At 37.0% G+C, this 24,456-nt stretch overlaps 1 protein-coding gene across 2 annotated transcripts; it reads right to left on the bottom strand.

The window, feature by feature from the left end:
- Positions 1-331: 331 nt before the first annotated feature.
- Positions 332-22,906, bottom strand: CCNT1 (cyclin T1). 2 transcript variants are annotated; one of them, XM_079139574.1, is made up of 9 exons: positions 22,494-22,905; positions 20,387-20,468; positions 13,018-13,146; positions 9,700-9,760; positions 7,936-7,998; positions 5,610-5,655; positions 4,080-4,243; positions 3,843-3,913; positions 332-2,312 (listed from the first exon to the last, which is right to left on the bottom strand). In XM_079139574.1, the coding sequence occupies exons 1-9, from the start codon at positions 22,652-22,654 to the stop codon at positions 906-908; spliced, it is 2,184 nt and encodes a 727-aa protein (XP_078995700.1). In that variant the 5' UTR covers positions 22,655-22,905; the 3' UTR covers positions 332-905. The 2 variants fall into 2 exon arrangements, 1 of the variants encoding a protein (XP_078995700.1); XR_013763778.1 differs by lacking the exon at positions 4,080-4,243 and having other exon boundaries at positions 2,171-2,312; positions 22,494-22,906.
- Between the last annotated feature and the right edge of the window lie 1,550 nt (positions 22,907-24,456).

The following is a 24,456-nucleotide window of genomic DNA, read 5'->3' on the forward strand; positions in this document are numbered from 1 at the left end:
GGCTGCACTTGCCCAAACTAGAAGTTTGAGTGCTACTCCTCAATCACGACATAAAGGGGGAAATACATGCCTCTTCCTTCATGTTCTCAAGGCCAACCATGTTCTCTCTAGTAGACTGTTAGGAAGTGAAAATGGTAAAGGACAGCGAGGGAAAGATATAACATGATTTTTTAAAACACACACACTTAAAAACATCCACACATTCACGCTTACATACACACTTAAAGGTCTCAACACTTTAAGTGGACTGAGCCTATTTCAGAACTCTTGGCCAAAAGCCTACCCTCCCACCCACCTGCACACATTCCCACCCTCCAATCCCACCCCCCAGGAGTCATTGCTATGTACCTCATACACACAGCAAAATTCCTATCCCCTTCCCAATTATATAAAAAAACTAAACAGATAACTTACTTTCTTTAAATTATTTTTTAAAAGTCTCTTAAAAGATTTTGTGACGTTTAAATACTTCCTCTCTTCTGATATATTAAACATCAAAAGAACCCACAATTACTTGATAAAACAAACCCTCCATGGTTCAGTTCTGGCAAGAAGAGGGAAGATAACTACTCCAATCAATCTAATTAGGAAGTGGAGAGGCCTAGAAAAAGTGTTCTTATTCCTTCACAGCTTCAACACATTCCCACCTCTCTAATACCAGTAAAAACTATAAAATAGTTAAATGTATGAGGCAGCAGATATAATAACCAAGGCCCTCCACCACCCTCCCACCTATCTCTCAATATCAATTTATTCCCTAGTCCAAGAAGGGGGACATATTTCATAAGGAAAGTAATTTTCTCAGTCCAATATCAGTAGTCAAAAAAAAAAAAAAAAAAGCACATGTTTTTAGAGAAATTTTTTTTTCCCCCCCCCTCCCTTTTTTTTTTTTTTTTTTTTTTTTTTTACTTAGGAAGGGGTGGAAGTGGTGGAGGAGGTTCTGATGGTAGAGGTGGTGGCCGGGGTTTGTCTGCATTGCCAGATCTGGAGGACATTCCACTAGCCCGTGGATTGAGATATTCACCATAAGAATGAACAAATTCAAATGCAGGGGGCTGAGTGGGCTGAACACCTTGGGCACTGAGCAAGGAGTGAAGCATATTCACAGTATCTTGATAGTCTATTGACTGGGTTGTATTGTGACCATTGGCCCCAGTGGGACCTTTATCCAGTTTCATATGAGGAACTCGAGTTTTACAGCTAGGCTGCGAAAAGGGAAGGCCACTTGTGTCTGAGCTATGCCCAGGCAACTGGGCCATTGTAGGAAGAGGAGGAAAGGAGAAATTTAAGGAAGAGGATTTAGTACTCTTGGCAATCTTGGCTGGATGATCAAATACTGCTCCTCCAGTCTCTTCAGGGGGACCTCTTTTACGAGTGGAACTCGAAGATGAGAAAGAACTAGACAAGCTATAGGTTTTGTGTGCTAATGTGCTTGCCTGGCTGCTATGTTTTGGATCACCTGGACGTTTGTTCCCAGTACCAGCTGGAAGCTGTGAGTGAGAGTGCTTGTGTGAATGGTGATTATGATGATGATGGTGATTAGATGGGTGAGTCTTGTGCTTGTCTTTGTGTTCCCGGCTCTTTGTGACACTGTCCTCTACAGAATTGTGCTTGTCAGCGGCAGCATGGACTTTAATGCGCATTTTTATCTCCTCTGGTTTTGAAGAGGCAGCTTTATCACCACCAGTCACTGGGAGTCTCATTTTGAGAGATGTTTTGTCAGCCTTTTCTAGAAAAGGCCGCTCAGGGTTTTCTGAGCCCTCTATGGGCATCTTCAGAATGACTGAAGAATGGCTATCATGATGAGACAGGAGATTCTGGGCAGCATACGCATATTGTGACTTCACACTGGCCTCCGTGTTCTCCAGTTGCCTCTTCTGGGCAGCCAACTCTTCTGCATGCTTTGCACGATATTCTTTCAGGGATACTTTAGTTGATGGCACACTCTTACTACTCTGCTTCTGGGAAATAAATGCATTTGAACCATCTGGTTGTAAGGAATGATCAACTCCTATAAGTGCTAAATTCTCATTAGTCCGATGACCCTGAGCAGGTTCTAGTTTAAAAGGAGGCTGGGAGGACATCCAACGTTCACCCTGCAACATGTCCACACTGGATAAGTTGCTTGATGACTCTTCAGACACTGGAAGAGAAGGCACTGCACTTGTAGTAGACGAAGTTGACATGCTCATTAAACCTGCAATAGTTGTGTCCGAAGAGCTCTGGGAAATCATATTGAGAATTGTCTGCTCTGAAGTGTTTTCATCTGCTCCTCGGTCATCTGCTTTTGATTTCCTGGCAGCCTGGCATGCCTAAATGAAGCAAATAACATCATTTCAGATAATTTATTAAATTAAAACCCAGTAAAATGAGTAGATTGTACTTGCTGCAACAAGTCACAACAATGAGGAGGCGCCCCCCCTAACAGGAGAGCAAATAAATATATTATCCTCATAAAGGAATTTAAAACTGTCAATCAGATCATACTAATGTTACAAGGCAACAGCAACAAAACAAAATTATGCTCATCTGAAAATCATTCATAAACATTCAGTATGATTGCTTGTGATTGTAGTTAGTCCTTAAATTCTAGAAATTTAAGTGAAAGTGAAAGATGAATTATATGCTCTGAAGCCTACTTTTGTTCTTTTTTCCCCTTGGCAGTGGCAGTGGGTGGTGGTGAGGGGGGCCTATTTTCTGGGAATTGAACCACTCAGTGCTTTATCACTGAGCTACGTCTCCAGTCCAGTACTTTTTATTTTCATACAATCTTGCTTAGGGCCTCTTGAAGTTGCTGAGGCTAGCCTCAAGTTGCAATCCTACTGCCTCAGCCTCCCAAGTCACTGGGATTACTGGCATGCACCACTGTGTCCAGCTCTCAACCCTACTAACCCTAAGCTTCTAAGAGGCACACATTTTCTGCAACTCACTCAATTTAGGAGAATGTAATTATACTTGTCAGTATGGATTTATGAAAAATGAAGGAAACTTTCTGGCATTAAGGATCAAACCCAGGGCATGACAAGTATGTGCTCTACCACTGAGTTAAACCCCCAGCCCCAAGGAAAATATTTTCAAACAAACTTTCCAACTGATGATGTGCAGAGGAAAGAAAAAACAAAAAGGAATAATCATTCCTAAGTAAGACTTTGAAAAATATCTGAAATATAACTTTAAGCTGCAATCTACGTGAAAAATTCTAAAACCCATTTTAAGAGTAGGTAATATCAAAGAGTCAACAAAGATTTAAAGATAAAATTATGACAGCAGTTCTAACCTTTGGTTTGTTTTTTTTTTTTTTTCAGTATCAGAGATTGAACCCAGGGGTGCTTTACTACTGAGCCACATCCCCAGCCCTTTTTATTTTTTATTTTGAAACAGGATCTCACTAAGCTGCTTAGAATCTCACTAAATTGCTGAGGCTGGCTTTGAACGATCCTCTTGCCTCAGTCCCTGAGTTGCTGGGACTACAGGCAGTGCCAAACCCAGCTTACCAGCTCTACCTTTTTAACTGTATCTGGCCTCTACCAGTAGCCAATACTCTGACTCAGAGAAGCCATCTTTTCTTCCCTAACAGTCTCTACATAGAAAATACTTAAATAATGTAGGTTACTGAATAATCATTATCACGAGTATTGCATAACTTGTGATAAAAGCAAAACATGCTATCACCTACAACCATTGACTTTTGGCCAGTATCCAAGCTATGAAGTCATGATTACTGCATAACTATGAAAAGGGAAATTCCAAAGCAGGGCACAAATCCAATTCTGGTATATTCCCTGGTGCAGTCAAAAAAAAAAAAAAAAAAAAAGGAACAAATTGACAGCAATGACTCTTACCCTCCAATTCCGAATGCGTTTGAGCCTGCTGGGAGTTTTCTCCAAAATCTGTAGAAATTCATGTGTCAATTCTACAAATAAAACATTCAAGAAAGACTGAGAGACAGAGGTAATAAAACAGGAATAACCTCAACCAACTTAACTCACTATTTTCTTCTGAATCAAGTCACCTTTGACCAGATAGGTGACAGATCAAGAGCAAGAGCTTTTCAAGGTCCCTTACACTCTAAAACTTACCATCTAAAAGTTCCAGGGTCACAGTGGCGTCAACATATTCCCACCAGTGCTTCCCGTCAGTTGAGACTGGGATCTCCCAGTTGGACCACTTGCAAGCCAGATGGATGCAGACACAGGCCACCACAGGAGGTGTGTACTGCAGGCTAAATGTGGTCAAATGCAGGCTGACATCAGAGGGAAGGAAACAGAGAGTGTTCATGAGCTCTCAATTCTCAACCCAAAGCTAAAACTCTCCATTATTAAAAAAAAAAAAAAAAAAAAAAAAAGTCTAAAAATACACAGGAGAGAGAGGGCAAGAACTATCCTATGCTCTGATTCAGCACTCAATAATGATCTTCTATTAACCCACGGTGCAGGCTAACAACATTTCTAAATTTCTTTTCTACATATCATTCAATTCATACACCGACTAGGTACTCAAAACAAAACAAAACAAAAAAGATACTTATCCATGTTTTTTAAAATACTGACTTCTAGACCAGTATCCAAGCAAAGAAGAAAATCTTTATTACCTATTATCTGGAGAATAAGCTCAGAACTTTGTTAGGAAAATTTTAAGGGTTTTTGTGTTTAATCCTTAATCAAATACCAAGTACATACCCTAAAAATCAACCTCTCTTTTGCCAATCATAGTTCTGGGCTATTTAAAATAATGAACAGACAACAAGCTGGGCATGGTGGCACATGCCTGTAATCCCAGCAACTTGGGAGGCCGAGGAAGGAGGACCACAAGTTTAAGGCCAGCCTCAACAAATTAGCTGAGGCCCTAAACAACTTACTAAGACCCTGACTCAAAATGAAAAATAAAAAGGACTGGGGCTCTGGTTCAGTGATAAAGCACCCCTGGGTTCCATCCCCAGTACAAAAAAAAAAAAAAAAATCGTTCTCAAGTGTGAACATGTTTGACTGATGGTTAATTTCAATAAATTCACACTTAGGTCATAAAACTGAACTTATTAGCCCTAAAGTTATTAAGGGTATCTTCAATTTCTATAAACAAACATTATTGTTGGAGGATCAGAGATGAGAGTAAGCAAGTTGTTCGGTGTAAAGTTATAGTACAAATAATTTTTTAAAAAGAAGAAAAAATATGTCCAAATCTACATACATACACGTACACCTGGGCAAAGGAAACATCATAATTATAGCAAAATCTTCCAAATTAGTTACTACTAATGAGTTCTAGACTTACATGAATTTTCAAAACTGTGCTCTTGGTTATTTTAAAACAAAGTAACACATGCAGAATGGGCAGGCTATCAAAAGAATCACTACTAAATAATTACGTCACCTTAGCAAATTAAAAAGCACCATGGAACTCTAAGGTACAACGTGAAAACTGCAGGGAAAAAAAACTACATTCACCAGAGAATTGTCTATATCACACTGCATCAAAGAATATTTCAAAGCCTGGGTCTTTTGGTTCTATTTTACTAACAGGTTCTATATACCCCTCAAAAAGTGACAATTCCAGTCCAAGTAAAAGCCAAGCCCCAAAAACTGAAGGGAAAAAAATTGAAATATAAAAACCTGTTGGTTGCCATGAAGTAAGATGTCTGAGCTAAGTCCTTGCTTGCTATAAAAAAAAAAAAAAGGAAAAGTTATTAGTGCCATTCATAATCAACAAATATTTAGTAAGCATTTACATTTGCAAGTTACTGTGTGAACAGAGTAGTAAATGAGGCAGAAATAGCTCATCACCTGATTTCTATATTCTACCAAAGGAAATAGCAATTTTTTTTGAGGGGAGAAGGGGGTCCTGGGGATTAAGCCCAGGGTCACATGTATGCTAAATATCTGCTCTACCACTGAACTACACTCCTATGCCCTAATGTTTTGTTGTTGTTGCTGTTGATTTTTGGCAGGGATATCAGGGTGCTTAATCACTGAGCCTCATCCCTAGACTTCTTTCCTTTTGATTTTGAGACAGAGTCTTATTAGGTTGCTTACAGCCTTGCTCAGGCATGCCCAGCCCCTAGAGATTTTTTATTTTAATTATTTTAATGTTAATAATTATACTGCTTCCAGACCTAGGGACTCAAGCTTTATTCTGCATACTGGGTTATGGGGCTATTTGTTTTAAAATATAATTAATGAGCCTTCTCCCTAGAGTTTGATTCAATATTTCTGAAGGAGATATAAGTAACACAGATATTCTGATCCAAGGGATCATTGAGAAACATTAAGCCAAGGAATGAACTAATATGATATGACAGCAAGATTAGAATCTAGAAGACCTTGATGTATTTGGGAAAAGTGACTTCTGCTTAGGAAAAAGAAAAAAGTTTTTAATTGAGTTGCCTGTGATTTAATCCCCAAGTCATCAAATAGCTTTGGTTATTTAATATAAATGAAATGAAAAAAAAAAAATAAAACACCATGTTCCTCTTCCTAAAAAAATCTGCCCTGGGTGACAAAGCAAATTTTTATCTTTTTTCTTCTTTTGACAGTACTGGAGATTGAACCCAGGGGTACTTTACAACAGTTACATCCCGGCTCTTATTATTATTACTATTATTATTTTTTTTTTTTTAATTTTGAGACAAATTCTGGCTACGTTCCCAAGGCTGATCTCAAACTTGTAATTGTCCTGCTCAGCTTCTAGAATGGCTGGGATTACACACATCCTTGCCTGACCTTTTTTTTTTTTTTTTTAAAGAGCTTTATTTTATTCATATTTATTTATATGTGGCGCTGAGAAATGAACCCAGTGCCTCACACATGCTAGGCAAGCGCTCTACCACTAAGCCACAACTCCAGTCCCCCTTGCCTGACTTTTTATCTTCTTTAGAATTTAAGTCTTTTTAATATTAAATCTGTTTAATTCCATCTTTTGCTCATGTGTAATTTTAATGCTTATAAATTTTCACATAAAACACATTATTAAAAGGTAAAATAAGACCAATTATCAGTTTTGTCTACAAATCTCTAAAAAGCATTAAATGCACGAAGGTGTTCAGATTTTTTTTTTTCTTTTTGCAGGGGCAGAGTTCAAACGCAGGGTCACACATGTTAAGCAAGTGCTCTACACTGAGCTATACCCCCAGTCCCAGATATTCTTGATACTACAATGTAAATGAAATAAGAAGAACTGAGGGCTTGGGGTGTAGCTCAGCGGTATATTGCTTGCATAACGTGTGTGAGGGCTTTGCAAAAAAATAAACGAATTAATAAAATAAGAGGAACTAGGTTTCGTTCAATTATAGCTACTATCATTAAACTAGAATAAAAAGAAAAGTCCTGCTAAGGAATTGTCAAGCATGGAAATGACAAATTCTATGCAATCATCTGAGTGGTCTTTAATCAACCCCACAATTAAAATAAGATCACCCACTCCCAAGACTTCCTTAAAATTGCCATTAGGTTCCCCCTCCCCACAGCTTTGACAAACACCCTCAAGGTATTAACTCTCTCTTTTTTTTTTTTTTTTGGTGGGGGGGTTGTACCAGGGATGGAACTCAGGGGTACTCAACTACTGAGCCACATCTCCAGTCTTACTATGATTTTATTTAGACAGGTTCTCACTGAGTTGCTTAACGCCTTGCTTTTGCTGAGGCTGGCTTTGAACTCATGATCCTCCTAACTCAGCCTCCCTAGGTTGCTGGGATTACAGGCACAATAAACCACCGTGCCCAGCTAAGGTGTTAATTCTGTTAACTGTGGATTACCTAAAAGCATTAATAATAAGAACCCAATGGAAAAACTCCAAGCCAAGACCAATCATTTTGATTAAAGCCAAGTACTTTCAATTAAACTTCTGGACAAAGCAAGTATATTATATATTTGTTCATGGCAAATCATAGCTTCTAAATGGTAAGACAATTTAAGATAGTCATCACAAGTTGAGATTTCTTACCTCGAACAAGTTGAGTGCACTTTACCACATGTGTATGTGGGTGATCAATTGTTAATTCAAAGCCTTCAACAATAACAACAAAAAACTGGTTAAAAAGCCAAAGATACTCAACACATTTCATATTTCTTTTAGTTGAGTCATTGTTAAAGGCCACCCTCATTTCTCTCTCCCAACATTACTGTTTAGAGACTGAGTCAAAGTATGCAGCATATTCTTCTCTAAAATATATTATCTCCAAAGTTGTTCCACTCTAAGCTAGAGAGTACCAGTAAGATCTCAAAAACACTGAAGAACCAAAAACCTCTAAACACAAAATATTTTAGGGATGGTAGAACATAATATAAGCTAGAAGAAGCTGTCACTGGAATTATGACTACCTTCTAAAGCTTATCCTAGAAAAATATTTTAAAACCTATTCCTCTCTCACCATCTCATCATCTATTTCAATACTGATCATTTTATCAAATCTCAAATGGTCTTTACAAAAATTAAGTAGGATAAGTGTGCCTATAAAAATTACTTTTGAATTAAGTTTACCTTCTTAAGTATATAAAATTTTCTAGATATGATAAATTCTGAGAAATTGACATGATATAAATTTATTCTGAAAGGATAACTTATTTTTGTGAATTGTATCTTACTAGTTTCTTCATTTAAAAGAAAAGGGGGGGGTTGTTAGTACTGGGAATTGAACTCAGGGAGGCTCTACCACCAAGCTACATCACTGGCCCTTTTCATTTCTTCTTTTCTTTTTGGTAGGGGGTACCAGGGACTGAATTGAGGGACACCAACCACTAGGCCAGCTCTATTTCTGTATTTTATTTAGAGACTGGGTCTCACTGAGTTGCTTAGCACCTCGCTTTTGCTGAGGCTGGCTTTGAACTTGTGATCTTCTTGCCTCAGCCTCCCAAGCTGCTAGGAATACAGGCATGCACCACTGCGCCCAGCTACTTCAGTTCATTTTTGAGAAGGGGTCTCACTAAATTGCCCAGTCTAAATTCAAACTTGCAACCTTTCCATCTCAATCACCTGAGTAGCTGGAAGAACTCAACGTGCACAGATACATGTGCAAAAAAAAATACAGTTGTACCAATAACTTTCAAAACAACTCATGAAATCCTACCATACATAAGGATAAGAAAAAATGATAGCCCTAAAGAACAGGAAAAATAAAATCCTTATTTTCATATTTGCTATGCATCATCAGAGTTGCTCATGCAATCACTACAGCTTGAATTCCTCCACTTTCACTGTGCTGTGCTGAACACTGGTTACCAATTTTACAAATAAATGCTGTATCTAAATATAAAAACTGAAAGAACAGAATAATCCATGGAAGGAAACTGTTCTTTAGACAGTTTTTTTTTTAATTTATTTTTTATTTTTTTGCGATACTGGGGATTGAACTCAAGGCCTTGTGCTTACGAGGCAAGCACTCTACCAGTTGAGTTATCTCCCCAGCCCTCTTTAGACAGTTTTGACATTATTTATCAGATTAAAAACTGCCAAGCCCTAAAAAAGAACCCTAGAGTTGGGGGGGAAAAAAAAAAAAAAAAAACCTCACTGCTATTTCAAAGATTCCCCCTATGGTACAGGTAAGGTTAAACTCTAAGTTCTACAACCTCTATAATCTGGAAACATACGGGATACTTTGCAAAAACCTTCCCAAGGGATTTTCTTACTGTTTTCTATTTTGTAATTTTTAATGTCAAATCATTATATTATACATATGATTTTTAATCTTTTAAAGGAAAATACACTTACCTAAAGTTTGCAAAATTATGCTTTCTAAAATCACCAGATCTTGAACTTGCTGCAGGTAAGCCTACAGATGAGAAGTCAGAAATTATTTCCTAAAAAGGCATAATATATAAAATATAAACAACTGTAACAATTCCTTCCAGAGAATCCAAACAATAAAAGGCAGAGGTGGAGTCATGAGGTAAAGTAGGAATTGAAATACAATCCTTATCCCTATTCCCAAGCGTCACAGATTTTCCTTTTTCTTTTTCCTTTTTTTTTTTTTTTTTTTTTTTTTGCTGTGCTGGGGATCGAACCCAGGGCCTTGTGCTTGCAAGGCAAGCACTCTACCCACTGAGCTATCTCCCCAGCCCAGATTTTCCTTTATTTAAAAAAAAAAAAAAAGTAACACGAATGCCTGTAATCCATGAGACTCAGGAGGCTGAGGCAGGAAGATTTCGAGTTCAAAGCTAGCCTCAATGACAGCGAGGTGCTAAGCAACTCAGTGAGACCTGTCTCTAAATAAAATACAAAATAGGGCTGGGGATGTGGCTCAGTGGTTGAGTGTCCCTGTGTTCAATCCCTAGTACCCCCCGCCACCAAAAAAAAGTAAAGCAGACACAATAAAACTTTATATAGCTGTAGAAAAAGCACCAGATTTTGTTCATTTTCAGACTAATTTTTTTTTTCATACCAGAGATTGAACCAAGGGCACTTAACCACTGACCCACATTCAGTTCTTTTTATTTTTCACTGGCCTCTCTAAGTTGCTGAGGCTGGCTTTGAATTTACAATTCTCCTGCCTTAGCCTCCTGAGCCACTGGGATTATAGGTGTGTGCCACCACACCAGTCTAACATTTTGTGTTAAAATTAAAATGATTTAGACACAAAAAATTTATGTTAACACCTTTTTCCAACACCATTAAAATACATTTGCAGAATCCTTCCTGTAGTATCATAAGCATCTCTTTGGGATACTAGATTTTTAAAAACTAATATAAGAGTTCAAAGGAAAAATGAAAAAAAAAAAAAAAAATCCAGATTTGTGCCAGTCAAACCTATAGCCACTAGCCACATGTGGCTATAAAATAAATAGTGGATTTTAAACACTTGATTTTTAAAAAAGGATGTAAAATTTAGTAACTTTTAAATACTGTGCTGAAATGAAAATATTTTAGAGACACTAAGTTACATAAAATGTATTAAAATTATTTTTTTAATGAGGATTTTTTTTTTTTTGCTAGTGCTAGGAATGGAATCCAGGACCTTATATATGCTAGGCAAGAACTCTACACTAAGCTCACAAGCCCAGCCTACAAAATGAAGATTTTTAATAAAATTTAATAAAAACTGAAAATGTTTCAATTTTCACAAATGTGGCTTTCATTTTACTTCTATTAGAAAGTAATGATCTCTAGGAAAATGAGATCTGGGTCAGGAATTCAGAGACCTATATTGAAGTTAACTTTCCACTTAGTTCTATGATTTGAATAAATCCAATAAGGACTGAAGCTATGCTAGTTCTCCTTTCCATATAGTAGAGAAAATATCTTTAACTATTTCAAAAGGACTGAAGGCTCAGGTAAGAAATTATGTAAATATGTTTTGGAGAAGGAAAAAAAAGTGGGGATATGTTTTCATTTTACTTTGTTAACTCAATTATATGAACCAGTGGCATTTACTACTCTCAAACCTAAATAAAAATCTATAGTAATCACTCTTTAACAAGAAGTACCATTGTGAGCCAAAGAGAAAAATGAAGGTCAGCCATTGCCATGCAAAACATAATTAGGCTGGGCACAGTGGCGCGTGCCTATAATCCCAGCAGCTGGGGAGGCTAAGGAGAAGGATTCTAAGTTCAAAGCCAACCTCAGCAACTTAGCAAGGCCCTAAGCAACTTAGTGAGACCCTGTCGCTAATAAAGTATAAAAAATGGCTGGGGATATGACTCAGTGGTTAAGCGCCCTTGCCTTTAATCCCTGGTACAAAAATAAATAAATAAAATAATTAGGAAGGATTATTACTAAAAATAAAACAAACCCCCCAAAAGCAAAACTTTGCTCCATATATTCAAAAGAAAACATACAATTCCATTTATTTCATAAAAGAAGGACCCATGCACTCATTTTAAGAAACTTAAATAATATCACATTAGAAATCCATACTTTTTCCTCAATCAGCTACAAATGTAAATTTTCTCAATACTCCCCAACCACCAACTTCTAAAACCAAGAGTTTCCCTTCTTTAAGAAAGTCAAGAAAGAATGGAAGAAAACAAAAAGCTACATATACAAATATAGAATAAAGGTCTGGAAGAGTATATATGGAACTATAATCAGTAGCATCATCTCAGGAGATTGGAAGATGAATTTTAACTTGTATCTGAAGTGTTATTTTTATTTATTTATTTTTGAGTACTGGAGATTGAGCCCAGGAGCACTTAACCAGTGAGCCACATCCCCAGTCCATGTTATATATTATTTAGAGACAGTCTTGCTAATAGAGCCTTGCTAAGTTACTGAGGCTGGTTTTGAACTTGAAATGCTCCTGCCTCAGCCTCCCAAGCCACTAGGATTACAGCATGCATTACTACACCCAGTTGAAATGTTTCTTAAGCATCTGAATTTTCTATGTGTTTTTACAATTTCTTTAAAACAACCCAGAGATTTAGTTCATTTTCATACTGATATTTTAAGTTGATCTGAAAAAATTAGTGACAGAACTCATTTTTTTTAAATTTTTAGTTGTAGATGGGCATAATACCTTTATTTTATTTACTTTTATATGGACTGAGGATCGAACCCAGTGCCTCACACATGCTAGGTAAGTGCTCCGGCACTGAGCTACAACTGCAGCCCCCAAAACTCTTCTTTTTTTTAAGTATCCATAACAAAAATCTATCTATAAGAATGCCTTCAGGGTTAGGTATGTAACCCAGTGGTAAAATGCATTAGGTACTGAGTTCAATTTCCAACACCACCAAAAAAAAAAAAAAAAAAAAAAAAAAAAAGGTAGATGATTAATTAAGATAGGAAAATATGGAACTGTTATAGCTCAGAGGGCTTGCCTAGCACGTGTGAGGCACTGGGTTCAATCCTTAGTACCACATAAAAATAAAGTTATTTTGTCCAACTACACTAAAAATATTACAAATAAAATTAAATAAAATAAAGGCGTGTCCATCTACAACAAAAAAAGATGTTTAAAAAAAATGGATAAGAAAATATTTTGGATATAGTAAGTGAAAAAAAAAAAAAGAGATATAAATCCACATTCAAACTTCAGCAAGTTATAAGACTGTTACAGTCAACATAGAGAAAAATGTACAATCAATTGCCTACCTCACTCCTAGTATCAGGAAGTGATTCCTGTGGATGGAGACAAGCATGTGCTACTTTGATGACATGTTCCAATTTTTTTGGCTGTTCCTCCACTTTAGCCGCGAGAAACAAGGCTGCTGGAGCCACAGACTAGGTAGAAAGAAATAATTACTTACTTACAGATCAAGGTAGACGAAAAAACAAGCTAAGTCTCAAATCAAGGTCTTTGACTTGTCCCAACCTCTTCATCCTGTTTATGCTTTCCCCCGATGTTTAACACCTTCCCCTCTCCCATCCATTAATCCATGTCCACATTCAAACACCAATCCTTCAAACTGTCATTAAAAGCTATTGTTGGGTAAAGCAACTAGACAAAAACAGCTTCCTACTTAAAAGTGAGATTCTTTAATTTGTATCAAATCATTGTTTTTTTGTTTTGTTGTTTTTATTTTTTTGTACCAGGGATTGAACCCAGGGGCACTTAACCACTGAGCCACATCCCCAGTTCTTTTTATTTATTTTTTTTAATTTAGAGATAGGGTCTCACTAAATTGCTTAGGGCCTCACTAAATTGCTACAGCCAGCTTTGAACTCAATATCCTCCTGCCCTCAGTCTCCCAAGTCACTGGGATTACTGGTGTTTGGCATAGCGCCCAGCACTCTATGTTTTTTAAACTGTAAACTGAAATATGCAGAATAGGCAAATCCATAGAAACAAAAAATTCAGTGGATGCCAGGGGTTTTAGAGAGTGGGAATAACTGCTAACAGATGATAAGTTTTTGGGGGTGATGTAAATGTTCTGAAATTACACAGTGGTGAGGGTTGCACAATTTTATGAATATACTAAACACCAGTGAATTGTATACTTTAAAACAATGAATTTTACTGTATGTAAATCACATCATTTACATATGTAAATATTAAATCTTTAAAAAAATATAAAGCACAGTATTATACTCATGAGACTATGTAAGAAAGCATCTAGGAAGGAAAAAAATTCAAGCCAATAAACAAGTAGACAACAAACTCAGGCACTGAACAATATAAAAGATTATAAGGGTGTATAGTTCAGTGGCTGAGCCCTTGCCTACCATATGTAAGGCCAAGGGTTAAAATTTTAACTCCAGTGCTGCGAAGAAAATTAATTAATTAAAAAATGTATCAATGAATCAAAGATTACAATGGTAAAAGCTAAAATTCACCAGGAGTCACAGAAATGCAATAAATAGTTTTACAGGACTTAAAAATCTATTTCACTTTACTAACTAGAACTGAAACATTCTAATACTTATTTGTATCCCCACTGTTTCCTGTTATATTTTTCTAAATAAAATTTTATCCACATATTCAATTCATAGTAACAACTCTTTTCCTTCACATTTGTTTCAGCTGTACACTGAGCTTGCTACATATGCATTCCTGACTTTAGGAATAAAGAATTAGCAGAAAATGGGCATGAAAGAAAATGTCAGTATGAAGGGCTAAACATTAAGATACAAAGTCTCAGGGTATAAAGAATTTTTTTTTTTTATGTATTTTTAGTTGTAGGACACAGTACTTTTATTTATTTATTTTTATGTGGTGCTGAAGACAGAAGCCAGTGCCTCACATGTGCTAGGCAAGCCCTCTACCACTGAGCTACAACCCCAGTCCATGAAGAACGTTTTGAACACTAAACTGAACAGCTAAATGAAATAGATAACGGGCTTTGAGAACACTAAAGATCTTCAACAAGAGTGACACTAAAGATTTTAGAAAAAATGTGGAGTGTAAGAAACATTTAGGAAAATTAGCAGACAGGACTAGAAGGATGAAAAGATGAGAAACATTAAAAGTTAGTTTTTAAGGAAGAGAAAATATAGTAACTCAGGTATTAGGAAATAAAGTTTAGAGTGAGCAAAGAGTAAAAATAAAAAAAAAATTTAAAAAACCACAGGCATCACCTCTGGAAAAATAGGGCAACGCTAAAAATATGTATGTATTTATACACAGAGAAAAAATAATGGAATATGCTTCTCATGGGATCACTTTTCAAGATGGCTTATCAATAATTTTCCCATTAAAGGCAACGTTTCTCTAAGAGAAATTCTTATACCAATTTGAGTAAAAAAATTTCTCCATTAAAAAAAGTTATCGACTGTCTACTTTGACCAGGCACTTTATAAATTCATTTAATTAAACCTTATCAACTATTCTATGAAATAAATAGACACTATCAATGACTATTAAAAGGAGAAATCTGAGGTCTATGGTCACTTGCCCAGAGGTTCCAAATCTAGACATGTCTGACCCCAGAAACCACACTTTGAACCATTAAGCTTTATCTTGGATTTTTTTTTTTTTTTTTTTTTTTTTTGGTAATACTGGAGATTAAACAGGGATTGAACCAGGGCCTCACACATGCTAGACAAGTGTTCTACCACTAAGCCACATCCCCGGTCAACTTTTTTTTTTTTTTTTTTTTTTTGCTGCGTGGGTCTCTACCATATCTTGAACTATATAAAATACAACACAATAACACAAAAACCACCATTGCTTTTATATTTCATCACTTGAAAGCTTTTAAACATAGAAATTCAATTAATGAGGTTAAATTTCATATCCCAAATAGAATAAAAAGTTCTTGAATTTAAATGAAGAAAAGTCTTTTAACCACCTCTACTAAATAAATAAAATTCATTTAAATTAAAAAGCATTAACACATCTCTACCAGGGTGTTAATTACAAATATATAATGCAAAAATTAATTAATTTGAATGTTTTAGATTTTTGTCCTTTATTGTATGTTATACCTCAATAAAAAAAATTTTTTTTAAATCAAAATAGCCAGATGCAGTGGTGCACCCTGTAGTCTCAGTGCCTACAGAGGCTGAGACAAGGATTACAAGTTCAAAGTCAGCAATTTAGCAGGCCATAAGCAACTTAGTAAGATCCTGTCTCAATTTTTTTTTTTTTTTTTTTAAAGTGGGATCAGGGATATGGCTCCGAGGTTAAGCGCCTCTGGGTTTAATCCCAGGTAACCAAATTCAAAAAAGAACAAAAACAAAAGAAAGGTATGGGCACTAGGATCCAAAACACTATAAATAAAGAAATACAACAAACAGAAAAATATTCACCTCTGGTAACAGCTCTAATATGTAAAGAGCTCATATACATAAGATAACCAGAACAAGTTGGACACAATGGAGCACACCTCTAATCCCAGCAATTTAGGAGGCTGAAGTAGGAGGATGGCAAGTTCAAAGCTAGCCTCAGCAACTTCACAAGACTATCTCCAAATAAAAAATAAAAAGGGCTGGGATGCAGCTCAGTGGCAGAGTGCCCCTGGGTAAATCCCCAGTACCATCAAAAAAAAAAGAGAGAACACACACCAGAACGCTAAAAAAAAGGGGGCAACAATCAACAGTTTTTCATTCATTTATTTCAGAAGTGGGTTTTTTTTTGTTTTGTTTTGTTTTTTTCCATCTCCACATCCTGCTGCCCTGGGGATTGGAACCCCGGTCATGCGTATGCTAGGCAAGCACCCAACGAGATGAGCTATTTCGTCAGCACCATTCATTTATTTCAATATCATGAGAACAAGAATCAAAAGGCAAAAGAAGTTCAACTTTACTAATTGAAGAAAGGCAAATTAAGAAAATAATTTGACCCCATCTCTCTAATTCACCAATATATTCCTTGAACTTGATGAGCACAGTACTCAACAAATATTTCTTAAATTAATGAATATTTGTGGTTAGTTTGAATGTAGAAAAAAGGACACTTTCCTGAATAGTCCTATCTTTCAGTGAATTACACAATGAAAATTTTACATATGCATACTCTTGGGCCCAGCAAATCGATCTACTGAAATTTACATTAAAATCTCACATAAGTGTACTTTATAAGACTATCCCATGTAACATTTATAATAAAGAAACAACTTGAATATCCACCAATAGGAAGCTAGTTAAATAAATGATGGTGACACAAAAATTATGTGGCCATTTAAAAAGATGAGAAACTAATATGAGCCGGGCACAATAACATACACCTATAATCCCAGTTACTTGCTACTTGGAAGGATGAAGCAGGAGGATCACCAAGTTCAAGATCAGCCTTTGGCAATTTAGTGAGAGCCTATCTCAAAACAAAATACAAAAAGGGATGTAGAGTGGTGGTAAAGCACACCTGGGTTCAATCCCCAGTATAATGTGGAAAAAAAAAAAAAAATGATCTGGGTTTGTAGCTCAGTGGTAGAGTACTTGCCCAGCACATGTGAGGCACTGGGTTCAATCCTCAGCACCACATAAAAAATAAATAAAATAAAGTTTGTACATCCCTGTACAAATAAAAATTTTAAAAAGATATCTAATATACACTATCAAGTAATAAAGGCAAACTGCACAACAGTGATGTAGTTAAGACATGATTTTTTAAATAGAAATCATAAATGGCTAGTTTATGTACAGAAAAACGTCTGAGATACTATGCCAAACATTGATGAATGGTAACTCTAGAGGGAGGGATTACAGAGGAGCTTTCACTTTCTGCTTTATGAACTTAATTTTTACCTTGTGAATTTATTATCTTTATAAGTAAGATGAAAAATGCATTAGATTTTTGATGGGTTATATAACATTAATGCTAAAACAATGTGTTAAACCCTCTCAAATCTGAATTTAAAATCACCACAGTTAAATTCTTAGAATTCAGGTAGTAAAGGGGTGATAATTTCAATCTGTAATCCCACAATATGCCCAAAATCAATCTTCTAAAAAGGAACAATGACCCTAAATTAATCTAATGACAGGATTTTTGGAAAAGCTTATGATATGCAAAAGGATACCTCTATGTTAAAAATTATCAGAGCATTAATTAATTCAACCAGTTTACTCAGGATGCTTTGGAGAATGCACAGAAAAGGAAGACTCTATTCTTGCTAATATAAAGGAAAAAAAGAAAAGATGCATCTTAAAGATATAAGCATACGGAAGCCAAGCCTGCCTGTAATCCCAGCCAAATGGAAGGGTGAGGCAGAAAGACCATAAGTTTGAGGCCAGTCTCAGCAAGTTAGAGAGATCCTGTCTCAAAATAAAAAGCATACCGATGGCTCCGGAGGCTGAAGCAAAAGGATCCCAAGTTCCAAGCCAGCCTCAGCAATTTAGTGAGGCCCTAAGCAACTTAGTGAAACCCTGTTTCAAAAAATAAAAGGGGCTGGGATGTTGGCTCAGTGACTGCGTACCACTGGGTTCAATCCCTGGTACCAAAAAGAAAAATTAAAAATAAAAAGTAGAGATTGGGGTTTGTAGGTCAGTAGTAGAGCACTTGCCTAGCACATGTAAAGCACTAGGTTTGATACTCAGCACTACATATAAATAAATATATTATGTACATGTACAAACTAAAAAAAGAAAAGATAATAAAAAGGATTGGGAATGTAGCTTAGTGATAAAGCACCCTTAGATTCAATCCCTAGTAATATACCGTCCAAAAAAAAAAAAAAAAAGTACAGGGAAGATACAGTAACCTATATATGAACAAAGTAAAACTAAATTGAAATTTATCTCAATTTATCTCATAAAGATTTCAAATCTTTATCGTAATAAAAGAGAAGAAATACAGAAAACCTTCAAAACTGCCAACAACTCTATAAACCTCTATAAATTTTGCTCTTTATTCACACCCTTCTATTCTGGAGCTATCAGCCTCATTAAAATGCTAACATGTTTATCTCTCTCTTAATAAGGGTGTATTGGCAAAGGGAAGGGCATAACTGGAAGTATGGCGGACAAGGACAGAAAAAAGTCAAACTGGATAATAAGCATATAATAGGAATACTTAATCCACAGATCCAAAGTATTCCCTGTGCATTTACTCCCAAATCCTGATTCTGCCAATTTCTTACATTACAGGAACTATATCTAGCTTCACTGATTCTCTTCCTACAGGATTAAAAAAAAAAAAAACTCAAAATGTATTATCCTAAATCTGAAACAAGTCCCACAAAAACATAACCTTTTAAAAACAACAATTATAATAATGAAATGTTTGACTCACGAATCCACAAAGTAGTCATAAAGTTTATTCCTATTACCTTGGGATTTTATTAAACAATTATAGTCTTACCTGCAACTAGGATATCACTGTGTATTCACTTCCAAATCATTTATAATAATGATAAACACAAGCAACAATAGGTGTTGGAGAGGATGTGGAGAAAAAGGTACACTCATACATTGCTGGTGGGACTGCAAATTAGTGCAGCCACTCTGGAAAGCAGTGTGGAGATACCTTAGAAAACTTGGAATGGACCTACCATTTGACCCAGCTATCCCACTCCTCGGCCTATACCCAAAGGACTTAAAATCAGCACACTACAGAGATACAGCCACATCAATGTTCATTGCGGCTCAATTCACAATAGCCAGACTATGGAACCAACCTAGATGCCCTTCAATTGATGAATGGATAAAGAAACTGTGGCATATATATACAATGGAATATTACTCAGCTATAAAGAATAATAAAATTATGGCATTTGCAGGCAAATGGATGAAATTGGAGAATATCATGTTAAGTGAGATAAGCCAATCTCAAAAATCCAAAAGAGGAATGATCTCACTGATAAGTGGATGATGACACTTAATGGGGGGTGGGAGTGGGACAAGAATGGAGGAAGGAGGGACTGTATAGAGGGAAAAGAGGTGGGATAGGTGGGGGGGGGGAGGAAAAAAATAATGGAATGAATCAAACATCATTACTCTGTAAATTTATGAATATGCAAATGGTATGCTGTTACTCCATGTACAAACAAAAACAACATGTATCCCATTTGTTTACAATAAAAAATTTTTTTAAAAATGATAAGACCATTTCAGGTAGCAAAATTGAAAACAGCACTACTGTATTTACAATTCTGTCCAGAAAAAAAACCCTTTCGTTACTATTATTTTATTTCTGTTATTAAGTCATTTATCACATAATGTACCTTCCCCTCCATCATTCATCAGAATTTTATCAAAGGTTTCTGAAAGAATCTAAGTAACTTACATTCATTTGTCTTTCTGATCATATATGTATTTACCTTTTTAAATATTTTAATTAAGCAAGATTGCCCCATTTAATGCTACTCCTCCAGCTCAAAAACATTAATTTACTAAATGTTCATTTATCTATTTCTTTACTAGAGAATCCATCTACTCTATGGATGTACTAACCCTACCAGAAAACTAGACACTTAACAGCAAACTGCAAGGCTGAATTCAGAACAGTAGTTTGACACATAATGAAAGTGAACAACACTAAATTCTAAAATTCAAATGCCAGTTCAGTAGCAAAGACCTATCAAAAACAGGCAGTTGAAATCAATCACAAAAAAGATTACACCAGACAAGAAAATATACTTACATTTCGATGAAATTGTGTAAAAGACTGAATCATGTAGAATCGATGCATGTATACTATAGCTGTGTTGATAGTCAATTGTGAGCTGAAAAGCTCAAGTTAAGGTCCAAATCAGGCAGACAGGCAGTATAATTCCCAAAATAAAATCTCTTTCTCCCCACAAAAAAAGACCACATGGTCAAGGACGGTAGCTAATCCTAAGGGAAAATCATACTTACCTTTCCAAATCAAAAAGCAGGTCTTGTTTTCTTTCACCAAAATTATGAACCGCCTATTGGCAGCACTGTGCCCGGTATTTAATATAAATTAACAGACATTTAATATAAATTTACTGAATATACAGCAACAAAATAAACTTCTGAGGATGTGTAAATCAAGATGTATAAACAACACTGAATAATTTTTAAATCTTCCTGTCATTTGCCTTCTGCAAATCCTGCAATGATGATCCATTCACTCAGGATATCTCTTTAACATGATTTACAAGGTCTTCCCTAATTTGGCCCCTGGGCATATTTCCACTATCTCTCACCTAAACTCCAGCAATTAACTTTTCAGTTCCACTTTTCCCTGCATTCTCACCTGGTGATCCCGGTGGCTAGAAACATTTTAAAATGACTAGACAGTCATTCACTAAAAAGAAAATACTTTTCAAACCCTGGCACTTGCCTGCACTGCTCTTCTGAGTTATACCAACAGCCCCTAGAAAAACTTTTAAGTGCTTTACTTCTAAAGATCTCAGCAGATCTGGGAATGTAGCACTTCTACAATGGTAGAGCACTTGCCTAGCATTGGTGAGGCCCTAGGTTTGATCCCTAGCAGCGCAAAAAAATAAAAACCTCAGCAGACAATGTGCTCAATGTGCAGTATAAAGATGGCACAGTCCCATGATGGCAACAACCTAAATACTACTAAAGGAATTTTAAGGATACACTGAAATACAACTGGGGGCGGGGGTTAATTCCACAGACTGGATGCTTAGGAAACAAACTGAAATAAAGAGGACACCTTTTTTGAAGCAAGCATATCCTTAAGACACAAACATCACAGTCAGCAACATATTTAAGTGAAAGCTGCATATACAAAAGCTTCATTCAAGAAAAAAAAAATTTTAAGCAGGGTGGAAATGACTTTAAAAGTATATTAGGGTTGGGGTTGTGGCTCAGTGGCACAGCGACTGCCTGGCATATGTGAGGCACTGGGTTCAATTCTCAGGATCACATATAAATAAATAAATAAATAAAATAAAGGTCCATCGACAACTGAAAAATATTTTTTTAAAAAAATTAGTTTTCTCCACCACAAAATGAGTATATTTTCTGACAAACGAAAATACTTACGGAGGGGGAATCACTAAATTACCTTATCTTTGAAACATGACTGAAAACGAATACCCTGAGTAACCTAAGGGCACAATATTTGGTAAATTAAACTTAGATCCACGGGTCTACATCCCTACAAACCTAAATTGACATCTTCTCTTCCTCTGAAATTCTGTAACACTCTAGCAAACAATACTTCTTGAACGTCTGAATGTTTAGCATTTTGGGGGGCACAGAATCAAAAGCAAGAGGTATCCATTTTACAGACAAGACGACCAAGAACTTGACAGGTTATTTACACAGCTACTAAGTAGGAGGAATGGATTTTGAACCAATGGTGGGGTACTGTCTAGACCAGCTTTGTAAGACTTTCAGGTACTGACTCTGCCGAAACAATTTTTTACACACTAAGTTTGGGGGACAGACGTCAACAGTGAAACTTCTACCAGACTCCTAAGGCAGCAGAATCTAGGAGAATCTCAAAGTCACGAAAGCAGGTCAGAACACAGTGAAGAAGGCCTAAGAAAATACCGGCTAAAACACAAAGACGGGAAAAAATAACGAATTCCCAGCAAGGTTGGTGGCACGGGTGAGCGAGCGGGAAATTGACTCCGCCTCGCTCCCCTAGCGTGAACAGCTTCGGTCAGCCCGATCGTGGGCTCTCCCCACCAGACATTCAGCTTCTGCCGACCTTCTTACCCTCTTCCTTCCCCACCAGAGCCTGAGGCCTGAACGCCTGGGCACTGCAGAATCAACTCCAAGGCCAAAGGCCTAGGCCACAAGGATACACGTTAAGACGTTGTCCCATGTCCTGGAGAAGATTGGCCGCCTGCTGGCGATAAGAAAGTTCTTTATCTGGGTCCAGGCCAAAACGACGGGATGGGCTATTTTCCAGCTGTTCTCGAGTAAAATACCACCGTTTGTTGTTGTTCTTCCTCTCTCCCTCCATAGCGCTTCTACTAGAAGGCAGCGGCGGAGGCTGCAAGCACTTCCCAGCGTCACCTCAGCGGCGACACACATCCGCTGTGCGGAGACAACTGCGACGTGACGAACTTCCGCTACGAATCGACCGCCAGGTCTGACACGCTTCCGCTAAGGAAGCGAAAGTCAAAGCATCTACTTCCGTAATGGACCTCGCGACACCCTGTAGCCGAGTTAACAGCCAGTCCGAGCCCAGGAGAGACCTGGAAGCGAAGACGCAGGCGCGAACCACGTGACCCTAGGGGAGTTAGGGTGAAATCATAAATTCTCGTGTAAAAACCACGTTTCTCCCCGCGAGAACGGGATTGAGCCTTCGCGCCCTGGGCTGAGCGGCAAGGCAACAGTTGTGGCGCTGAGGGGCTCAGGCCCTGGTGCCATTGCCCTACCCAGACCTTCCCTCTGGGCGAACGTTGCGATATAAAATGTGGTAGAGGGAGAGCTTGGTAGAGAAAATTGTGAAACTGTCAGAAAATTGAAAAAAGTAATAGTGGCCCTATAGAATCTCGAAATGTAATCCCACCAACTCAGGAGGCTGAGCCAGGAGGATCGCGAGTTCAGACCCAGTCTCAGCAAATTAACGAGGTACTTAGAAACTCATCGGGACCCTGTTTCTAAATAAAATATATATGTATGTATAAGGCGGGGGTCTGGGGGTTTGGCTTAGCGGTTACCGGGATTCAATCCCCGGTAAAAAAAAAAAAAAAAAAAAAAGATGTAGCAAACACGCTGGGCACAGTGGCGCAGACCTGTGATCCTAGCTACTTAGGAAACGGAGGCAGGATAACAAGTTCGAGGTCAGCCTAGGCAGTGTAGTGAGACCCTTCCTCAAAAAAGTGCTGAGGGTATAGGTCAGCGTTAGAAAACTTTGCTAGCATCCTCAAGTCTCTGAATGAAATCCCCAGTACCACCAAAAAAAAAAAAGTAGTGATAACTGCTAAAAGTGAGTTTTTATATATTTGAGTTCAATCCCAGCTATTCCCCCACTCCTACCACCTTTTGTATAACTATTTGTAAATGTACAGTTCAGTAGCTTCAGCTATATTGACAGTCATGCAACAGATCTCTAGAACTACTTTTTCATCTTGCAAAACTGAAACTGCCCAGCGGCTCAGGAGGCTGAGGTAGGAGGATTGGGAGTTCAAAGCTGGTCTCAGCACTTAGCAAGTCAGCAGAGATCCTGTCTCTAATAAAAATATAAAAAAAGGGATTAGGGTTGTGACTCACTGGTTAAGCATCCCTGGGTTCAATCCCCAATAGCAAAAAGAAAAAAACAAAAACAAAAAACCCTGAAGCTGCCAGTTGAACAGCTCCCCATTTACTTTTCTGCCAGCCTCTTGCAACTACCATCCTTCATTATTTTTGACTCTGACTACTTGGATGCTTCACATAAGTGGAATCTTGCAGACTTTGTCTTTTTTGTGACTGGTTTATTTTACTTAGTGTAATATCCTTAAAAATCTCAGCTGTTATTTTACCTAGCTCAGTGACGTGGAATGCCACCTCTGTGCCCTCAAAAAACACCAACAGGCACATAGGAAGTGTTCATTGCATGTTGATTCCCTAAATAATGTTAGCTTTCAGATACATTGCCCTTAAAGGACAACTGATAAAAATCTTAAGCCAGAGGAATTTTCCTTTTCTCTTAAAAATTTCCTAACATAAATGATACATAGTATGCAACTTAATATAAAATTTATAACCTTTATTATAAATTTTCTATAGCCAACCGAATCTCACAAAATGCTTTGAGTTTTGCCTATCTCTTGAATC

This window comes from Sciurus vulgaris (genome assembly GCF_902686455.1).
Source record: "Sciurus vulgaris genome assembly, chromosome: 5".
NCBI lineage: Eukaryota > Metazoa > Chordata > Mammalia > Rodentia > Sciuridae > Sciurus > Sciurus vulgaris.

Coding starts and splice junctions, on each gene's coding strand:
- CCNT1 (XM_079139574.1), bottom strand. CDS start 22,654: ATGGAGGGAGAGAGGAAGAACAACAACAAACGGTGGTATTTTACTCGA. Junction 9,761..13,017: donor TTCCTGATACTAGGAGTGAG/GTAGGCAATTGA, acceptor TCTCATCTGTAG/GCTTACCTGCAGCAAGTTCA. Junction 3,914..4,079: donor GACCCTGGAACTTTTAGATG/GTAAGTTTTAGA, acceptor TTTTATTTGTAG/AATTGACACATGAATTTCTA.